The 18,010-nt window shown below is 43.5% G+C and overlaps 1 protein-coding gene across 2 annotated transcripts in view; it reads left to right on the top strand.

Moving 5' to 3' along the window:
- prkar1b (protein kinase, cAMP-dependent, regulatory, type I, beta) overlaps positions 1-18,010 on the top strand; it is a 62,903-nt gene that overhangs the window by 21,264 nt on the left and 23,629 nt on the right. For both annotated transcript variants that reach the window (XM_070980933.1, XM_070980934.1), the window contains exon 5: positions 15,687-15,748. In XM_070980933.1, the coding sequence (XP_070837034.1) occupies positions 15,687-15,748 (62 nt within the window). The remainder of the gene's footprint in view (positions 1-15,686; positions 15,749-18,010) is intronic.

Below are 18,010 nucleotides of genomic sequence, written 5' to 3'. Positions count from 1 at the left end.
CTTGAGTTACTTTACTAGGAATCCATGGAGAGTGTACTGACTTCGACTTTCTATTTCTCTCTATTCAGCTTGTCTTTGCAGTATTCATATTTTGTGGTGTCTTTTTTCATGTCTGTGTGCAGTTTAATCTGAATGGATGCCAATCAACATCTGTCATTCTCTACATGGATCATGATTTTTATCTGCCAGTGTTGAAAACTAGGATCACCACAGAGTCAGATGTACGGATTTTAGTTTTCGAAATGTTCATAACTTTGTCATTAGTATACATATATCATGCCAGGCTTCGGCTCCTTCTACAGGACTGCAAGTGCTGATGTAGTGTCCACATGCACACAGCTGATAACTGCAGCATTAAGCTGAGTTCCTGGTTGACATGTAATTTGTCAGAATGGAACATGATGTGTGAAAATTAAACAATAAACCACTTGTTCATTTGCCGTTAAATTGCAATAACTCTAGTGTTGAAGCCAGTCTCCACAACACCCATATATGTATACAGCATACATGTCTTTGCAGAGGAAATCTTTGAGCAGTGATGCTGGCCTATCAGTCTTCTGTTGGGGCGGAGATGACTGTGTTTATAATTACAGGAATGGGCCAGGCAGGAGAAAAATGATCCTGGAGGGCATCTTAGGACAAGCAGAATATTACTTAAACTAAAACAGAGCCAGCTAGTGTTCTTCGCTTTGATCATATCCTGTTTTGTAAATGTTTGCTACCTCGGCTTCCATTGTCAGGAATGTAAAGCTGTCAGGGTTTATGTGTCGGTCTCAGTGCATTCTGGAGAAAGAATGATAACAGATAATATAGAGGGGCATTCAGTGGAAGAGGCAGCAGAAAAGGCTTTTGCCCTCCCTCCCAACTGAACAGTGAAATTACCAATATTTTTTACTGTGCAAGTGCTGAGGTTGGGTAAAGGTGAGAGATGGGTGAAAAGAGACCAATTAAAAAGGAAGTAAGAGAAATGTGGCACTGGCTCTCTCTCTGAGCCCAAAGATTTTAATTATTTCTGCAAACTACATGAACAGTAGTTGTGATGGAGATTAAAAGGGTTGTGGAAGTCGTGGAGAGGTTTAGGAGAACAAATATTTTCAACCTCTGTACCAGCACAAGGGTGAAGCAAACGCGCATAACCAGGCAGACAAGTACCACCGTCACTACAAAGGATGACAGGGGATTACATTATCATGAGAAACACACACACGGACATTCTCAAGTATGCATGTCAGACTGTGTTCCCAGTGAGGCTGCTCCAGCTGGGAGCGTGGAGTCTTTGATTAACACACCATTCCATATGTCAAACTTTATGGCCTCAAAGTCTCTGAGCTCCACCAGCCATGTGTGTGTGTGTGTGTGTGTGTGTGTGTGTGTGTGTGTGTGTGTGTTTGTGTTTGTGTGTGTCTTTCCTCAGCTGCCTGGAAGTAAAACCTCAACACATTTTGCCTTCCAGATTTCAACTGAGCACTGTTTTTGTTATTAAAAGGCAGTTTGGCAAGCTGAGAAGTTTACAGGAATAAAGAGATCAAAGCACATACTTTTGTTGTACTTGCAGTATTTAAAATATGTATTATTCATTTATCCTTCAAGACGCACATATGTATAGCTCTCATGCATCGCACCAGTATAAACACAGTGCTAAGTAGGGAATATTTTGTTTTGCTGAGCAAAAAGATCATGGTTTGTTAGAAGCATCTCTGTTTATCTCTTAGACCTTGGCTGGTCTCAGAACTGTCGTGTGAACCTCTGCCATGTTGTGGCTCCCAGCAGGCCACTGGGTGGACCCGTGTATTTGCTGCCCATTAGCTGTCATAATGACCTCATTATGATATGCTCACACAAATAGACACACAAGCACACAACATAAGCTGGGAACAGGTGTTTGATTTCACATTGTGCTGAGCCTGCTTTGCTGACACCCAACTCGGTTTGCAACCACCTGTCTCAATACTGTAACCATACAGTAGTTATTATCATATCAACTGAGACTATTATCTCATCTTACAATCTGATTCTGTTTCAGTTTCAGCTACCGAGCAGCACTTGGATGATAGTTTTCAGATGAAAGGTTTTGACAAGGAAATGTCGGGATTGATAGCAGACAGAATCTCACGTCATGCTGTTGTGCACCAATTTAGATATCTGACCTTAGCCAAATTGTCAAGTTTACAGACTTGTGTGCGTATGTGCACATCGCCTGTTTGTCCAGGTGCACCCTCAGATGAGATTTGCCAGCTTATCTCCTCACTGCTTCCCCCTGTTAAATGTATTTTAATATGGTCAACAGAAGTGCTATCGGCTCTTTAAACACACATTCTTTCAGTTCCTACTGTAATAGTTTTTCTTATCTTACTTCCTACTGAAGTGATATGAAATGAGATTTCTGATAGCAGCAGGCTGTGAGTGTGTTAATGTTGGCCTGCTTTTATCAATTTTCATGTGCACCTGGATAAATGACCTTGATGATCTACTTTTTTTAATGTATGAGCGCCATGATGGATGGAAGGCTAGGGAAAGGACAGACACATGAGCAACTCTTTGAGGTTACATTTAGAGAGAGATTAACGACTGAAGAAAAGACCTCTGGGAAATCTGTCATAGGTGTAGTTATTTTTCCCTCGGGACAAACAAAACACACATGCATATATGCTCATCAAGTTCTCTTCTGTCGGCCTGCATTACTCTAATGCCCTCATACCACAAAACGCTCTCCTGGGGACAGTAGAGACACGAGAAGCTCTGCTCTTTGTATAACCACATAAATAGTCTGGCAGACACGAGGAAACCCTGTTTATCCTATTCCTTGAGCTATCTTGGCAGAGTGTGCAATATTCTAAAATAACATTGCCATCTGGTAACAGGAGTTGTTAAATCTCCTCAGGTCAGGACCTAGTTGTAAATCAAGCAAATACAGTACTTTATCTTTGATATGCAGGGAAGCAGAGAATTTTCCGGAAGTAAACAAATTTCATGCAATTCTGTAAGAAGCACAATCAATGCAACTAAAATTTGTAGTTAAAAAGTTATAGCAAGGGATACAATGAGGGAAAGGATTGTAAGGAGGTGGTGCGTACCTCATCCTGCTGCTTTAATCCTCTAATTAACAAGCAGAGTAATGAGTTGATGAAGTGACTGATTAGTTGCCCTCTGACCCCTAAACCCTGACCTCTGTACCTTCCCCACTAGCCCCTGCCGATGGACAGAGAACATCTTTAGTGTACTGGCACTCTTTGTCTGTGTGTGTGTGTGTGTGTGTGTGTGTGTGTGTGTGTGTGTGTGTGTGTGTGTGTGAGAGAGAGAGAGAGAGAGAGAGAGAGGTGCAAAAACAATAATAAATAAATCGCTGAGCATCAGAAAACTTAAATAAACAAACAATAGCAAGGGGAAAGACACTAAAACGACCCAAGAGACATTTGTCTTGTCTCGTGTTCCAGCGGAAGTTTATTTAAGGCCCGTGTGAAGGGACGAAACAACAAAGAGGACGCAACGTGAGATAGTGAGCTGTGTAGCCATATCAGATGAGCTCAGCTCTCATCATTTTATCTGATAGCTCGCTCATTTGAATCAGGCTCCATATCCAGTAGATGTGGAACTTGAGCTCTGTGCTCCGGTCAATGGGTTCGTATTTGAAACACAGATACAGCTGTTTCTAAAATTAACAGTACAGGCAATATTTTGGTTATCTATGACAAAATGCACAGCTGCAGCCACACACCACCTACATCTCCATTAATATCCATATGTACACAGTGACACTCAACGTGTGTTGTTACCACACGGCAGCCCCTAGGGGGTGTTTTTGCCACACAACGATAATACAAATATTAACTTTCTCTTGAGTCAGAGCTTCTGCTAGTAAGAAGATCTAGTCTGTGTACTGAAAACAAATGTATACATAAAAACAACTACAAAATGTCAAGATTATTTCTTGCCTGTGGACATATGTGCTTGGACACTTGTTTTATGTGACCCATGCAGACTGTCCTTCCTGGCAGTGTTTTTAGCACAGGGAAAACAGGATGTCATGGCACTGAATGGCAGTGGACGACTGTTTGTCCCTTTTTCTCCTGATTTTGGAACCACCATTGAAGAGGTATCCTGCAGTCTAGTCTGTAGTGTGTGTGTGTGTGTGTGTGTGTGTGTGTGTGTGTGTGTGTGTGTGTGTGTGTGTGTGTGTGTGTCTTTTCCCGTGATTGAGAGGACCTGTTACTCTGTTTGTTCAGGTAGTCGACCAGTAAGGATGTTTGACTCGTGGGATTTGTATTTTATGGTGGCCTATGTAGTAACAGCATGAACAATTTAGCAGGTTTGTGTTGTGTGTTGCTTAGTCTGTTTGTTTGCACGTGTGTTTGTGTTTCCTGTCTTACTGATTCCCTCATTGACTCTCTGTGTGTTCTCGTCCCTGTTCTTCCTGACAGCCCGGTGGTCCTCTCTTCCCCCCTTTTTCAGAATTCACTCCTTTCTCTCTCGTTTTCTCTTCCTGTCTTTCTCCCTCTCTCAGTCATGCAGACTCATTCACATCTACATCCACACTCACATCCAGTCCCTCCCCCACATTCATGTGTAGTCTTCTCTCCCTGTCCCCTGCATGGCTTTGTGCTGCTGCCACAATGCCAGGGGCCAGGCGATGAGGTCACTCTCCACGGGAGAGCTGCAGGCCTGACTGAACCTCGACCATCCCCACCACCATCCAGCACACAGAAGGCTAACAGGCCAGCGCCATCACCTCCCCCAGCACACTACATCGTTTCCTCAGTTCAGACAACTTCACCTCAACGCCCATGCAAACCACAGGGCATGCACACAAACATGTCATTTGTTGGAAGTTCATATTAGCCAGGCTGCATGCTTGCGAGCTCGCGCAGATAAACACACTCATACATGCACATCAACGAGTGCACACATGTATGCACATACACAACTGCACAGATAGCTGGAAACTTTTGTCCTCTCTCATACCCTCTGCTGTGTTTCAACCTGTCCCCTGCTGCCTCTTCCACCCCGTCATGTTTCTCCATCCTTCACTCCATCCATTTCTCCATGCAGTGCTTTACAAAGTAGTGAGTCATGTAGTAGTGTTCGTGTCCGGAGTCCTTTTAGAATCTTGTATTCCCTCCAAAATATACCCCAGAGTCTGTGCAGGACAGTTTTCCAGCTAGCCATGACTCATCCCTGCCTTTTCAGCTGCTTATACCATCAATGTGTGAGTGTGTGTTTGTGCACATGTGTGTAGACACTTTTCACCTTCATGTACATATGTGTGCACAGGTCCTTCTGTGCAAGACTGATGCACTCTCTGTATGTGTATGCATGTGCAGTGCACGTGCATGTTTGTCTCGCAGTAAACAGGAAAAGGGAGAGAAACTGGCCTCTGCTTTGGATCCGAACAGCAGTTGGATAAAATGCTCACAGTGGGAGATGTAGTGAATCACCTCATCCTCACCTCAATCTCTCAGAACAAAACGGCGATCGGTAAAACTTCAACTGCTGAGAAAGTGAAAGTCAAGAGGAAAATGTGCAGTAGGAGAAAGAAAGCATATTAAAAATCACTGTCAACGCTTTTAAGCTGAGACGTGTGTCCTCTGCGATCGTGGACAGCGTTACGTTTCATTTCGTCTGAATGAATATGTAGGGTAAATGTGCACGTCTGCATGACAGTGACTTCCTAGCCAGTGTTTGCCCCTGCTGTGAGGACATGATGTTCCTGCAACCCTTCAGTGCCTTAATAGCTCAGCCAGGCCCGAAGTACAACCCACACACTGACCATCACACATTGGCCAAGGACAGAGCAACCCAGCATCCTACAAAATAGCCTGGGTTGGCCCATGGCCTCCTATTGTATACATCCCGTCTGCTTTGTCTATGCTACCGTGATAGGTTCCAGTGCACAGGCACAGACAACAGTCTTGTTACAGCGTGTTAATTCTCCCATGACCTCTACCTAGGTCTGTGGGTGTCACTGTGGTTGAGTTTCATTTAGATGAGATGTGGTCAGTCCATTTCCATGCTTGATAAGTTTGAATGTGTGATGAGCTTGTGCGACAGAATTGGGACCATCATAGAGCAATTTGGATTTTCAGGTGACAGTTTGTCATAGGCTAATGCTGTAATCTAGGTATAATATCTTGCTTCTGAAGATCTTCCATCGCTAAGGCAAGAATTCTCACTTGTTTGGGTCAGCCAGGTTGTAACCTCCCTCTGCTGCAATTATATAGACTGTATGAATGTCCTGAGCATTTTCCCATTCTGTGGAGACATGCACTGAAGTTTGCCTCACTGTTTGGGACAACTTATTGCTGTGAGCAGTTCTTTTCAAGACTCAGTTATGCTCAAGGCTGACAGACCCAAATATCGAAAACCAGCTGCAAGTAGCATCATCATCACTCCCATCTGACATCAGACGCCTCGCCAAAGAGAAGCAGCTCCAGCCAACAAAGGTTAGTGTGATATATGTGCTCAATAATTTAGTATGGCCCCTGAAGGATGTTAAAAAAATTGAAATGGCCCTTAATGGGAGAAGTTTCCCCATCTATGGTTTAAATCTTTAGGCAAACACTCAGCCATTGAGGTGATCATGCACTTTCAACATCCATAACAGAAGCCTTATGTGACGTACATCATACCTGAAAATCTCTTCAAGGCACAAAGAGAGCAGAGAAGCAATATTTTTTATTACCAAGGGTTTCTCAAAGAAGCATGAATGAAACTCTCCTCTTCGTATCCAGCAAATTGCCATACATTGTTACAGTTAAGGGAAGTTTCCAGTTAGCAAATTGCTAACATTAGCACATTCCAAGGCATTCGCACATTATACACGAGGTGCTAGTTGGTTGCTCAACACTGTCCAGGTCTGCTGGCTGTGTGTCTGATAAAGCTGTCTGTTTACAGCAGGGACGGCCTTACGTCAGTCAGATGTCAGCTATTGAATGCCAACTATTTCTTTCCCCTCCGTGCACCCACTGCACCTATTACCACACTGCTGAGAGTGCTGGTTGATGAGGTTTATATACACACAAGTACAGTGTACAGTTTTAGCCTTAAGCATTTCTACAGTGGATATCTCATCCTTCACTTCTCTCTATCTAGCCATCCTCCCCTCCCCTTCCTCAGACCCTCTGGCATTTTCAGAGTTTTCTGTCTGTCTCAATTTCACCGTAGCTATGTGTTTGAGCGGGAACGTATAATGTGCTGTGTTGTGGAAACACCTCTCAGGTTTAAAACCCCGACAAAGGACAATTTGTGTCCTGATCTGGTTCTCAAATGCTTATCTTGTCGTAGCGCTTGTCTTCTGCGAGGTGGGAATAAGGGAGGGGAGGGAGGGAAGGGGAGGGCGGAGGAAGAGGAAAGGAAAAGACATGCCCGCGGGACAGCGGCATGTCTTGTGATGTTTAGCGACATGTCAGGATATGTGTGTGCATATGTGTGTGAGAGAGAGTGAGAAAGAGGGAGATGCACAACTTTTTGCACCTGCACACAATGTATAGGTTTGTTTTATTGGTGTATGATATATTTCTGTGAATTTACTGTCATGATTCATCTGTGCATGCCGGGTGAGGAAGAGAAGATGTCTCCCTCCATCTGTCTCCCTCTTCCTCTCGCTCATTCCAGTGACATGTTAGCTGTAGACACATCAGAGAAGTAGAGGCTTAGCCCTGTCAACGCCTGATCCAGCCTGACCCTTTCTCCTTCTAAGTGGAGGAAGAGATCGCTTTTTCCTGTCCCGGGGCAACAAACAATGGACACAGTGGGCATTAGGAAAGTGTGAAAATGCCTGAGTACTGGAAATGTGATCTAGAGTTCAAGTAGGCAGCGGAAAAAATAAGTTTAAGTAAAGTTAGTCAACAGCATAGCAGCCTAATGAAAGAAGGGAAAAGAAGAGAGAGGGAGAGGAAAGAAGGGGAGACTGCAGGGTTGGACATGTTTGTGATGTTTTGAGGCTGACATCATGGCTGCATCAGCAGGTGGTGTGTGTTGGATCATCAAGTAGGCCTGTAAAACAGTCTTGTCACGCCGAATGCACACAGCACTCTGAAAATATGGGAGCAAAGAACCTTTATCTATGTCACCAGAAGATTTAGCCGAACGTGTCAAATTTTACTACCTCTTTTCTTTAACGGTACAGGAGACGAGGAGGAACTACATTGGATGCAAGTCAGTTGTATTACCAGCACCTTGCCTGGAAAATGGTTCAGCTGTTCTCAGCAGTAACACAAGCCCATGATTTTCAACATCAAAGATTCTGATGCGGCATATTATTTACAGTCAAGATACTGTCAAAGTTTAATGTTTATTCTCTGCCCTGTAGCACATCCTCCTTTCTCCTCACATCCTCCTATCAACCGCTACCTCTTTCTCACTCTTTCCTCCTCAGACTGGTCCTTTCTTCCACTTCCATGCAGCTCTGCCTCTCACCTCCCTGATGTCACCATGAATGTGTGTAGCTGTGCGTGTGTGTGTGTGTGTGTGTGTGTGTGTGTGTGTGTGTGTGTGTGTGTGTGTGTGTGTGTGTGTGTGTGTGTGTGTGTGTGTGTGTGTGTGTGTGTTGGATGGGTTTGTTCCAAGCAGTAGTCACAGCAGAGGAATGAGATTATCATCATCATTGCCGCAGTAAAAACTGATGGCTGACATTGTAAATAGGCTTTTTTAAGCTTGTGAGGGAGTAAGCGTGTGTGTGTGTGTGTGTGTTTACTGGTTTCTGTACAAGTGAATGTGAATAAGGTGTTCATTAAGCTTGGCCTGGTAGAAGGCCTACACTGTCTGGTGTTCACTGCATCAATTGTCTGCTTCTCAACAATGCTGTGCTCTTCTCAGTTAAATCTCTCTCTGTCTGTTTCTGTTCTGCTGTCTGTCTCTTTGTTTAGGCACTCTCAGACCAAACAGTTCTGGGGGCTCCCTTTGAGGTACTGCCCACTGGCGAGCTCCTCCAAGAGCTACATACCTGCCTTTTATTTCTACTTTTCCTCGCCCTCTTAACCAAGCCTGTCCTTTCCATTACCATGCCAGCTACACCACAGTGTGAGGAAAGGCAGGTACTGGGCATGGTGAGAAGGAGGTGACAGGACCATGTTGTCCTCTCATAAAGTTTGCATTGTCAGGCTAGCAGGGTCCAAGGTGCCAGTGCCAGTTCAGTGGTAGTTCAGTTTGATATTTTATCTGAGGACTACTGTTTCAGTTGGGTTCAAAGGTCTCAGGAAAGCTACCATGTCTGTCAGTCTTTCCTCCACACTGGCGATTCCGCCCTGCAAAGTGTTGTCTTATTGGATTATTGACAGTGTTTGTTTGTGTTGCAAACACAGCTGTGAAGTATATTTCACTAACTGCCTTAGGTACAACATTACTGTAGCTAGTGTTTGCAATAGAGCAGAGCCAACAAGTAACATCAGCTCCTGGATTTGTTGTTATTGTGGTAATTTTGATACTGCTGGTCTTAAAAAGTTAGGGGAGTGATATCTCATAGTGATCTCAAAATGGTCTAGCGAGGTCATGGTTCGGCAGCTCTCTCCTCCACTTCTTCCTGCTGTGTTTAGTTGGACAAATGCATCAGTGTTCCTCTGACCTTTTGATTGTGATTTTCAAACTGGAGAAAATTCAACTATCCTCCTTAAATATTGTCTGAATAAATCTGAGCCGAGGAACGGGCTTGTGCAAGATCAGACAATGTTCATCTAATTGCTGTATTAATGTTGAAATATACAGATTAGACCAAGTAGGTGCTGCACTTTGTCAACATGTGCAGCATGTGAGACAGAAATTGGACATCAGCATAGCTTAGGAAAAAATACGCTTAACTGCTGCACTTGGAATTAGAAATTAGAGATTTGAAAAATCTTAAAATTAACTTCCTGCTCTCTTCCTCTCAGGTGGTCTGATCATTGCAGTATATATAAATGACTCTGTTTGCCTCAGCAGGTTTTAACAGCAGTGTACAGGTCACACAGATCACCAGGCTTCGCCCTCAGGTGCTTTGGTACCACAGTGCACACATATTGAGACACACGTCTACATTTTGAGGCCGCAGGATGCATGCAGGTTTACACTCCTTATAAACCCACCAGGTCCAGGTGTTTGGGTTTAACACAGTGTGCTCCCTGCACTCTTTTGGTTTTAAATACCACTTCCAACATTTAATCACACAGCTTACTCTAACTAGACCTCTTTAGACCTCCACGTATGCGAACGCTCGCCCCCATTAGATCTTTCAGACCAAAATAGCAGACCAAAGCACTCCTAAATTCTATTAAGGATATTAACAGTGTTCAGTGTGCAATAGGCCATTACAAAGTAAAAGAACGCTAAGTGTGTTTTAGACCTTATGATGTTTATCAGACCTGTAGTTTGAGAGCCAAGGGCACATCTTGGTGTAAGACCAGTTGAGTTTCTAGAAAAGTGAGGGTTCTCTTTCCCCTTGCCTGGTCTTGGCCTCCTCTCCTCCCACGTTGTTGACCATCTCTAAGTGGTTCTTGCCACCAGCCGTAAACTCTTATGTCCACCTGTAAACCTCCAGGACCACCTCTGTGCCGCGTGGTTGACTGTAGACTCAGTCTAGCCCAGTTCACATCAGCCCTAACAAATAGTAGGACCTCACAAAATCATTCAAAAATCTCAACCAAGCATATTTTGTGTGTGCATAAAAATAACAGTATGTTGCTTTTTCTTTTCTGGTCCTTCTCCCTCAAGAGTTTTCAATTGTGAAAGAGGTTCAAGAAGAATCACCACACATAAACTGATTTTGGTCATTTTCTCAGATATATGCCTACTTAACTCAATAACCATAAAAATCTTAAAAACCAATCTAAAGAAAGGGAATTAAAAGATATGTTCTCTTCATTCGGTGCCTGCTGAAATCAATCTGTCACTGTTGTATGAAGTGTCAGTTGTATTCAACATCACCACCCTACTGTAGTTTTTAAAATGGACTAGGGTTGTGATTTGGTGGTCAGATGGGATCTTTGCCGTGTGTCTTGACCAAGCAAGACACCACACGCACCACTCTTTGAGTTTGGAGGCCAGTTGAAAGAAACAGGCAGCAGCTGGCGTGGTCTAGTCCCTCCATTTCTCGCCAGGTCTCTAGGGAGAGACATGGCGCGTGCCAAGAGCTTTTATGTCATAAATATCCTCCCTAAATGCTTCAGTACTTTATAATTATACCACCTTTATCTCCCCCTTTTTTCTCTCTCTTTCTCACTCACACACACTGCTGCCAGTTGTCGGTGGTGTGTGTCTGCATGTTAGTGCATCAATGTCTGTATATATATTATATGTGTATGCGGTTTTATGTAATTACACAACAAATTTCCTTGTGTTCACACTAACAGAACACAGTGGGGTGAGTTGGTTGTTCCATACGGTTGTGCCCAACTTTAAACTCTGAATGTTAAACTGTACATCAGCCTCATGAAGCTGTTTTCCAACAGCTTCCACTGATATAACCATAATAACTCACACAACAGGCTCGTAAACAATTCTGTTCGCCTCTATCATCAGTGAAAATCTAATGTATGTTTTCATGTTTTTCCTGAGTTTGCTTGCGCTTTACGCCTTATGCTGACTAATCACACCTCTTCACCTGTCAGCCAAACAAAAAGCAGCACTGCTGTATGTGATATCAACCTGCCACTTTAGTTCAAGTCATTGAGAATGTGCACAGTGTATTGCAGTGTGTCTTTGCAGTCCTCCAAGAGCTTTTAATTCTAGGTAGACCACCTACAATTAAAAACACAGTAAGTATGCATCATGAATTCTGTTTAACATTCCCAAGTTACTCAGTTGCTGGCAGGACTCCTGTAAACATAACATTAGCCTCATTTCCATCCCATGGCTTACTAATTATTGTATCGACATTTTTACCTTTCACAGGTGTTTATTTATATATGATTCCCAGTCCTATGTTCTTCTGCTCTTCAGTTGATTCCTGTTTCCTGGGAGTTCGGCAACTGATCACCATCTCACCCTGTTGCATTTGTTTGCCTGCAAAACTTACTCTTTTTATACAAATCAGGTGTACATTTGGTGTCCTCAGGTCTTTGCTTATCTCATGCAATTGTGTAGACTTGCAAAACAAAGACTATTGTTCTGATTTGCCAGAATCAGTGATCTGAATTACTATCAACTGTGGGAGTGAAAATTAATCCTTCAGGCACTTAAGGCATGAACACTTTGCCAGCCAAACCAGTGGCACATTGCTGCCAAGCCAAGACACAACTTGGAGAGCTGGGAAGTTCCCCTATGCGGTGCAGTTGTTGATTGTTTTGGTTATTGCAAAACCTCTTCCACCCAGACGAGTGAGCATTCTGGAAGGGTTCCCCATTAAGGGCTTGTGTAACTCAACATTCTGCGGCCCATTAAGAAACACAAAGACATGGCGGCACGCCGCGCTGTTAAAGAGCCCTTTGGTGTTAATGGCATAATGGTAGTGCGTGTGTGTCGAGGTAGAAATGCAAGAGATAAGACTTCTGCTGCTGAACAAATAAACAGCTGCGTTGTAGGAGAGATTAAGAAGAAGGAGGGAGGAGGTGAGCAAGAAAGACCGTCACACGCCAACTAGGAAGAGCAGCAAGTTATCTAGCTACAACAAGCAGCCTGATTTTATTTCATTAATGACTGAAATCCCCTAAGCTAACCGCGTTTTTATGGGCGTTTGAGAACAATAGTTGGCTGTTGCTGTGTTGCTGTGTGCGTGTGTTTGAGAGAGAGTGAAGGGGCGTACATAAACTTTTCCTATCACTCCTCCACAAACACACACATACATTCGTGTGTACAGATTCTCACTTTGCGGTACAACTTGCCACCTGAGGGGGCAGCTTCTTTGCCACAGATCCACAATGAGCACAGCACAATGCAATGCAGGGCGTTACGGAAAGGTGTCTCTCCGTTATAATTGCAGCCATTTTGACGTTAATTCTATCCATGACTGCATCTTTTGGCATCATCAGTTTTTCCCCTGAACTTAAAACTGCTGCCACTCAGATTATTACGTGCCATTGTCTATAGGTGATCCATCCTGAGCTGCAAACAAACACATGTATGGGCAATTCTCTGTCTATGTGATGTCATCTGGACAAGGATTGAGTGTGTGTGCACGGGGGGATGGATTGTAAGTATTTCACATAAGATAAGAATGATGGTCTGGAAGTAATTAACATTTAAATGTACATTGATGCATTTTTTTTAACTGTATTCTTACATGCATGTGAGTGTGTGTGAAGACGCTTTCACATGTGTTGCAGGAAAGTGTCTCCACATATCTCAACCATGACAGCAGCTTTGTCTCCCTCCCTAGGGTGGAGGTGAACTTCCTAGCCCCCTCAGAGTCTGCAGGGTCTCTCCGTCTCTCTCTCTCTCTTTCTGTCTGTCTCTGTCAGAACAGCACATCCATTGTTGGGGGGGGGGTCTCTGCCTTTTTCATAAGGTCAGAGGGGCTACAGGTAGCGGAAAGGACAAGATTAATCACTTCATCTGGGACAGGGTGGGAGGGGGCGATAGACCGAGAGATGAGAGAAATAGGTGGGGCAGTGGGAGAATTAGAGGGAAGAAAGGGGTAATTGAGAGGGGAGAGGAAGAGAAAAAGTTATCGAGAACAGACAGGGAGGAAGTTGGGGATGAAGAAAGGGAAAGAGAGACAGGTAGAGACGAGGGGAAGCAATTACCTGCATAAGTGTCTTTGTTGTGCTCACCGATGCATTCAGTGAGAAGCAGGGCATGGAAACGGAGAGGTGGTCAAGGGTAATTACCTAAATGCAGGTTTGCTTGCCTTTGATCCTCTCACTATGACGATGTGCATCAGTGTCATCCCACTCAGCTGCATGATGCATCATCATCATCAACACCATCATCATCATCACCGCTAGGAAAGGGCGCATACCAAAGTCCAACCTGTCTTGAGTTAAAAAGCTTTGAAATATGTTTTGATGTAATTTGATTTAATGTCATTAAAGATGTGACATAAAAGTTAATGACTTCTGTGTTTGCTCATTCTCCCTCGGTATTTTTACTCTAATTTCTTCTGTTGCTTAGGCACTCGTTTTCATAAACCACACATTATTAGTTATACGTGACCTGAAACCAACCGCTTCGTAACTCTCTGAATAAACAGACTCCATGCCGAGCGCAGGTGGTCACAGACGTGAGGAGATTTGAGGGCACTCCTGCAGATGTTGCTCTGACTAATCACCATCAAAGCATTTGAGTTTAGGCGTCATAAGAGAGTGCCAGTATGCATGTTTTCATGTGCTTAAATATGTGTGTGTCTGAGTGTGTTGACATGCACAGCTGAGTGTTGCAGTTGCATGCGTCGTCCCACATGTATAAAGTATGTGTAGTGTGTGTTGTATTTAAGAGCACCTGAGTGTGTCTGTGCATTTCTTAACCTGTGCTTGTACACTTCAAAGAGTGGGTGCGTTTTTTGTGCGTGTGTGTGTGTGCGTGCACACTGTGTCCTGTCCTGGAGTGAGTCAGTGGCCAGCTGCATCGCAAAGGGCCTACCTGTGGGAGTACTTGGCCCAAATCCACCTTCTTAAGTCTGCTTTTTATTCAGTGTCACATAAACAAATACCAGCAGGGTCCGCTCACTTCCAAACTGCTCAATAACATCCTCAGATCTCTCCCCAACATCTGTTGACCTGCAGTCTTTTTCTTTTCTTTTTTTACCAGGGAGGTTCATGTAAAGCAACACTTTCATGTCTGTGGTGTGCAGCAAGGTGTGTTTGGCCATGTAAACCTTTTCATTTCTAAGTGCTGCAGTGTACTGTCATGAGAGCAGACATATTCAACACCCACACATTATTGTGTAGAAACTTGTGTGTTTTCATAGCCAATATATACTCAAACGTGACAGACTGTAGCAAGCACACAAAACTTCAGTGACATACACACATAACCGAGAGCGGGCTCAAACTTGCCCCACATTCACTCAGCAGGTTTTGTATGTCTTTGATATGCCTGACCCCCTTTTATTGTTTTTTTCTAGATTTCTCTATAAGACGGGTGGTATGTAACTGATTAGCTAGATAAATATACCCTGAAGGTGAAAGACGGGCAAAGAGGAGGAGGAGAGGAAGGATGCTAAGTTTTCTCTTGTCTCAACACATCTCTGCAGTGGAACTTTAATCTGCTGAGGCTTCATGCATTTAAACGGCCCGATTAGGAACAATCTAACAGGCGCTTTCCCTGCCAGGCAGAAACAGAAGTTAAGTGCTTAGGCACAGCCATCATTTTGTTTGTTTTCTCAGCGCCTCTTTGGAAAGATACACTCAGAGCTAAAGGCTTTGATCATGTGCTGAAAAACATGTTTAAGCCTATGTGCAGCACTTATATAAAGATAGAGCAAAAGTGGTTGAAGCTTTGTAATGCTGATTTATCTTTATCTGATTTATGTTTGGTACTTGCATTCAGTCTAAACACCTGTAGTAGCAGTCAATTAGTAATAATGGCATTTACAGAAAAATAATTGATGTTTTCAAACCTCATGATTAGCAAAACTGTGATGGATTATTTAGACTACTGTCGTATGTACAGCTATGCTGTCATTGCCAACATTGTTCATTGTTCTTTATGGTGGTTTTACTTGATGATAGTGATGCATGTTTGTCTGTGTGACTGAGTAATGCACCATAATAGCAGAGATATGTGGGTAATAACTGGGTTGTCCCTCCCTCTTTCCCTCTCCCCTCCCTCTCTTTCTCCTTCAGTGACATATTTGATGCCATGTTCCCAGTCACCCACATTGCAGGGGAAACAGTCATCCAGCAAGGTATGTATGAATGTTTCGCTTAGATTAGTTCATTGATAATCCTAGAAAATTGGGATGTTAGAGTTGATAATCATAATTACATAATTGCAAAAAAGAGAAATTGGAACGTTCAAAACATTTCAAGTGCCTTTGCAGTGTTGCAAGCTGGGAAAAATTACAAGCAGTGCACAGTTAGCGATGCATTTACTATCACGTACCAGTGGTTGGCCCACCAGAGAGGGTGGGCCAACGTCTGTTGCGTTCAACAGACTTGTTCTTTAACTCAAGTTTTTTTTTTTCCAGTCTCTCTTAGCATTGTGAGTGAACAATAACTATGGCCAAACAAACAAGCAAACAAAAAATTTGGATTTCTGCTAAGTGAGGTCCAAAAACACACTTCTTATTGCCATAGGTGTTGAAAACAGATCTTTGAGATTATTTTTGTAAAAGTAACACTCTGACAGCTCTGATGTTGTGAGTTACATGTCTTGGCATAGATTTGATCCACGTGGCCAATTAAGTACAAGGGTAGCAATTAATATGCTATTCTTACTGATAATATTCAATGGCTTTGGGCTCTATTTTAAATGTGCAAGTGCAACAACAAGCACAAAGAGGTGCATCTGTGTAGGCCCCTCCAGGTGCACTTGATATTTTGGTTCATGAATGTGCAGCAGGGCAATGTGCATACATGATTAATAAATACACTCTTAGCCAATCGGATCACTGGTTTCACAGCGCTGAAATAGTTGTTCTTATCACAGGGAAGCATGACGACAGTAGCTCAACAAATGGAAAGACGCCTCTCCAGGAAATCACATTGTTGTCTTAATGATGCAGAGCAGCACGATGTGAACACATAGGGTTGGAGCGGCGCCCACGCTGGTCGCTGCTCTGCCACAAAAACAGAGCTCTCAAAGAAGGAATCCACTGCACTACCACTACTCACGTTTAATTTGTTCTCCCACTCCCTTGTTCACTCCCTTTTCGTCTCTTTGCCCCACTCATACATTCCCCCACTCTGCACCAGATGTCAGGTCCCTCTTCTCTGCCTAACCACAGTTGTCAAAGCCTTCACTCTAGACATCCCAGGACTTTGAGGGAACACAGAGCTTAGCAGGGCCAGACTGTATTTTTCCAGTACCCCCACCACTCAAACTCCTATCAGACACAGACACAGACAGACACATTAAATCACACATTTCAAACACTGAAAACATACATTGTCACAGCCAAATTCCCACTTTCAGATAATACTGTGTTCACAGGTTACACTTGGGGAACATGCCATACAAACACACACTCTCTTATACATTGAGTGAAGGCTTTTGGATACTCACTGAATCACACACTTGCCCAGTCACTCCCGCCTACTCTAAGACAGCATCCAGGAGTATATCAGTCCTAATTTGGTGATAATACGTCCAAACTAACTTTGCAGGGCCCACAGTCCCAGCCAGACTGCCCATTGTTATATACACTATAGAGTGTGGTATACAGTATATACAGTGCTGATGTCATCACCAATGTCTGGACTACTGTACAGCTTCAAAAAAAAAAAACAACACCCCTGCTACTGGCCCATCACACACTATTTAGACACAGTTAGGAGTTATCGACTCTGTGGCTCTAGTGGTATTTAAACAAAGGAGAATATACTCATAACATGCAAAACAGAGTATAGAGGTAATTTCATTGTAATCTGTTCTCTAATGTTAAATAGCAAGTTCATTTAACCTGCTGTGTCTGATGTATATCCAGTTTTGTAGTTATAAGTGATTGGTTCTTGACATATCAGCGTGAAGTCAGCTTTGAAAAATGGACATGTTTAGCTCAGTGGCACACTAGCTTTGTAGGTACAAAGCACCTCAGAGGCTAAGGATGTAACCCATGTTTTCCTTTTGCGCAAAGCCAAAGAACCTTAACGGTGTGGACCACAATTAGCTTGTGTTGAAATGAGGCCACGCTGAGTACACCAGCCTGCTGTGTGTGTGTGTATGTGTCTATGTGTTTATGCACGTTCTGGTCAAATATTTGCCTGCACTCTCAGGCACAGGGGGATTGGAAGGCTGCAAAACAAAGACTTGAGCACCAGGGTGATAAAAGACAGGAAGAGTAGGAGAAGAGAAAGACAGAGCGAGAGGGAATTGAAAGAGAGATAGATGAGATGAAAGAGAGGAAGGCAGAGAGCGAGAGAGGGAGATAGGAGAGGGCCAGGTTGCAGCAGGTTGTGTGTGTGTGTGTGTGTGTGTGTGTGTGTGTGTGTGTGTGTGTGTGCGTGCG

Source organism: Chaetodon trifascialis, chromosome 15 (genome assembly GCF_039877785.1).
Source record: "Chaetodon trifascialis isolate fChaTrf1 chromosome 15, fChaTrf1.hap1, whole genome shotgun sequence".
Taxonomy (NCBI): Eukaryota; Metazoa; Chordata; class Actinopteri; order Chaetodontiformes; family Chaetodontidae; genus Chaetodon; species Chaetodon trifascialis.
This window is presented reverse-complemented; position numbering and strand designations above follow the sequence as displayed.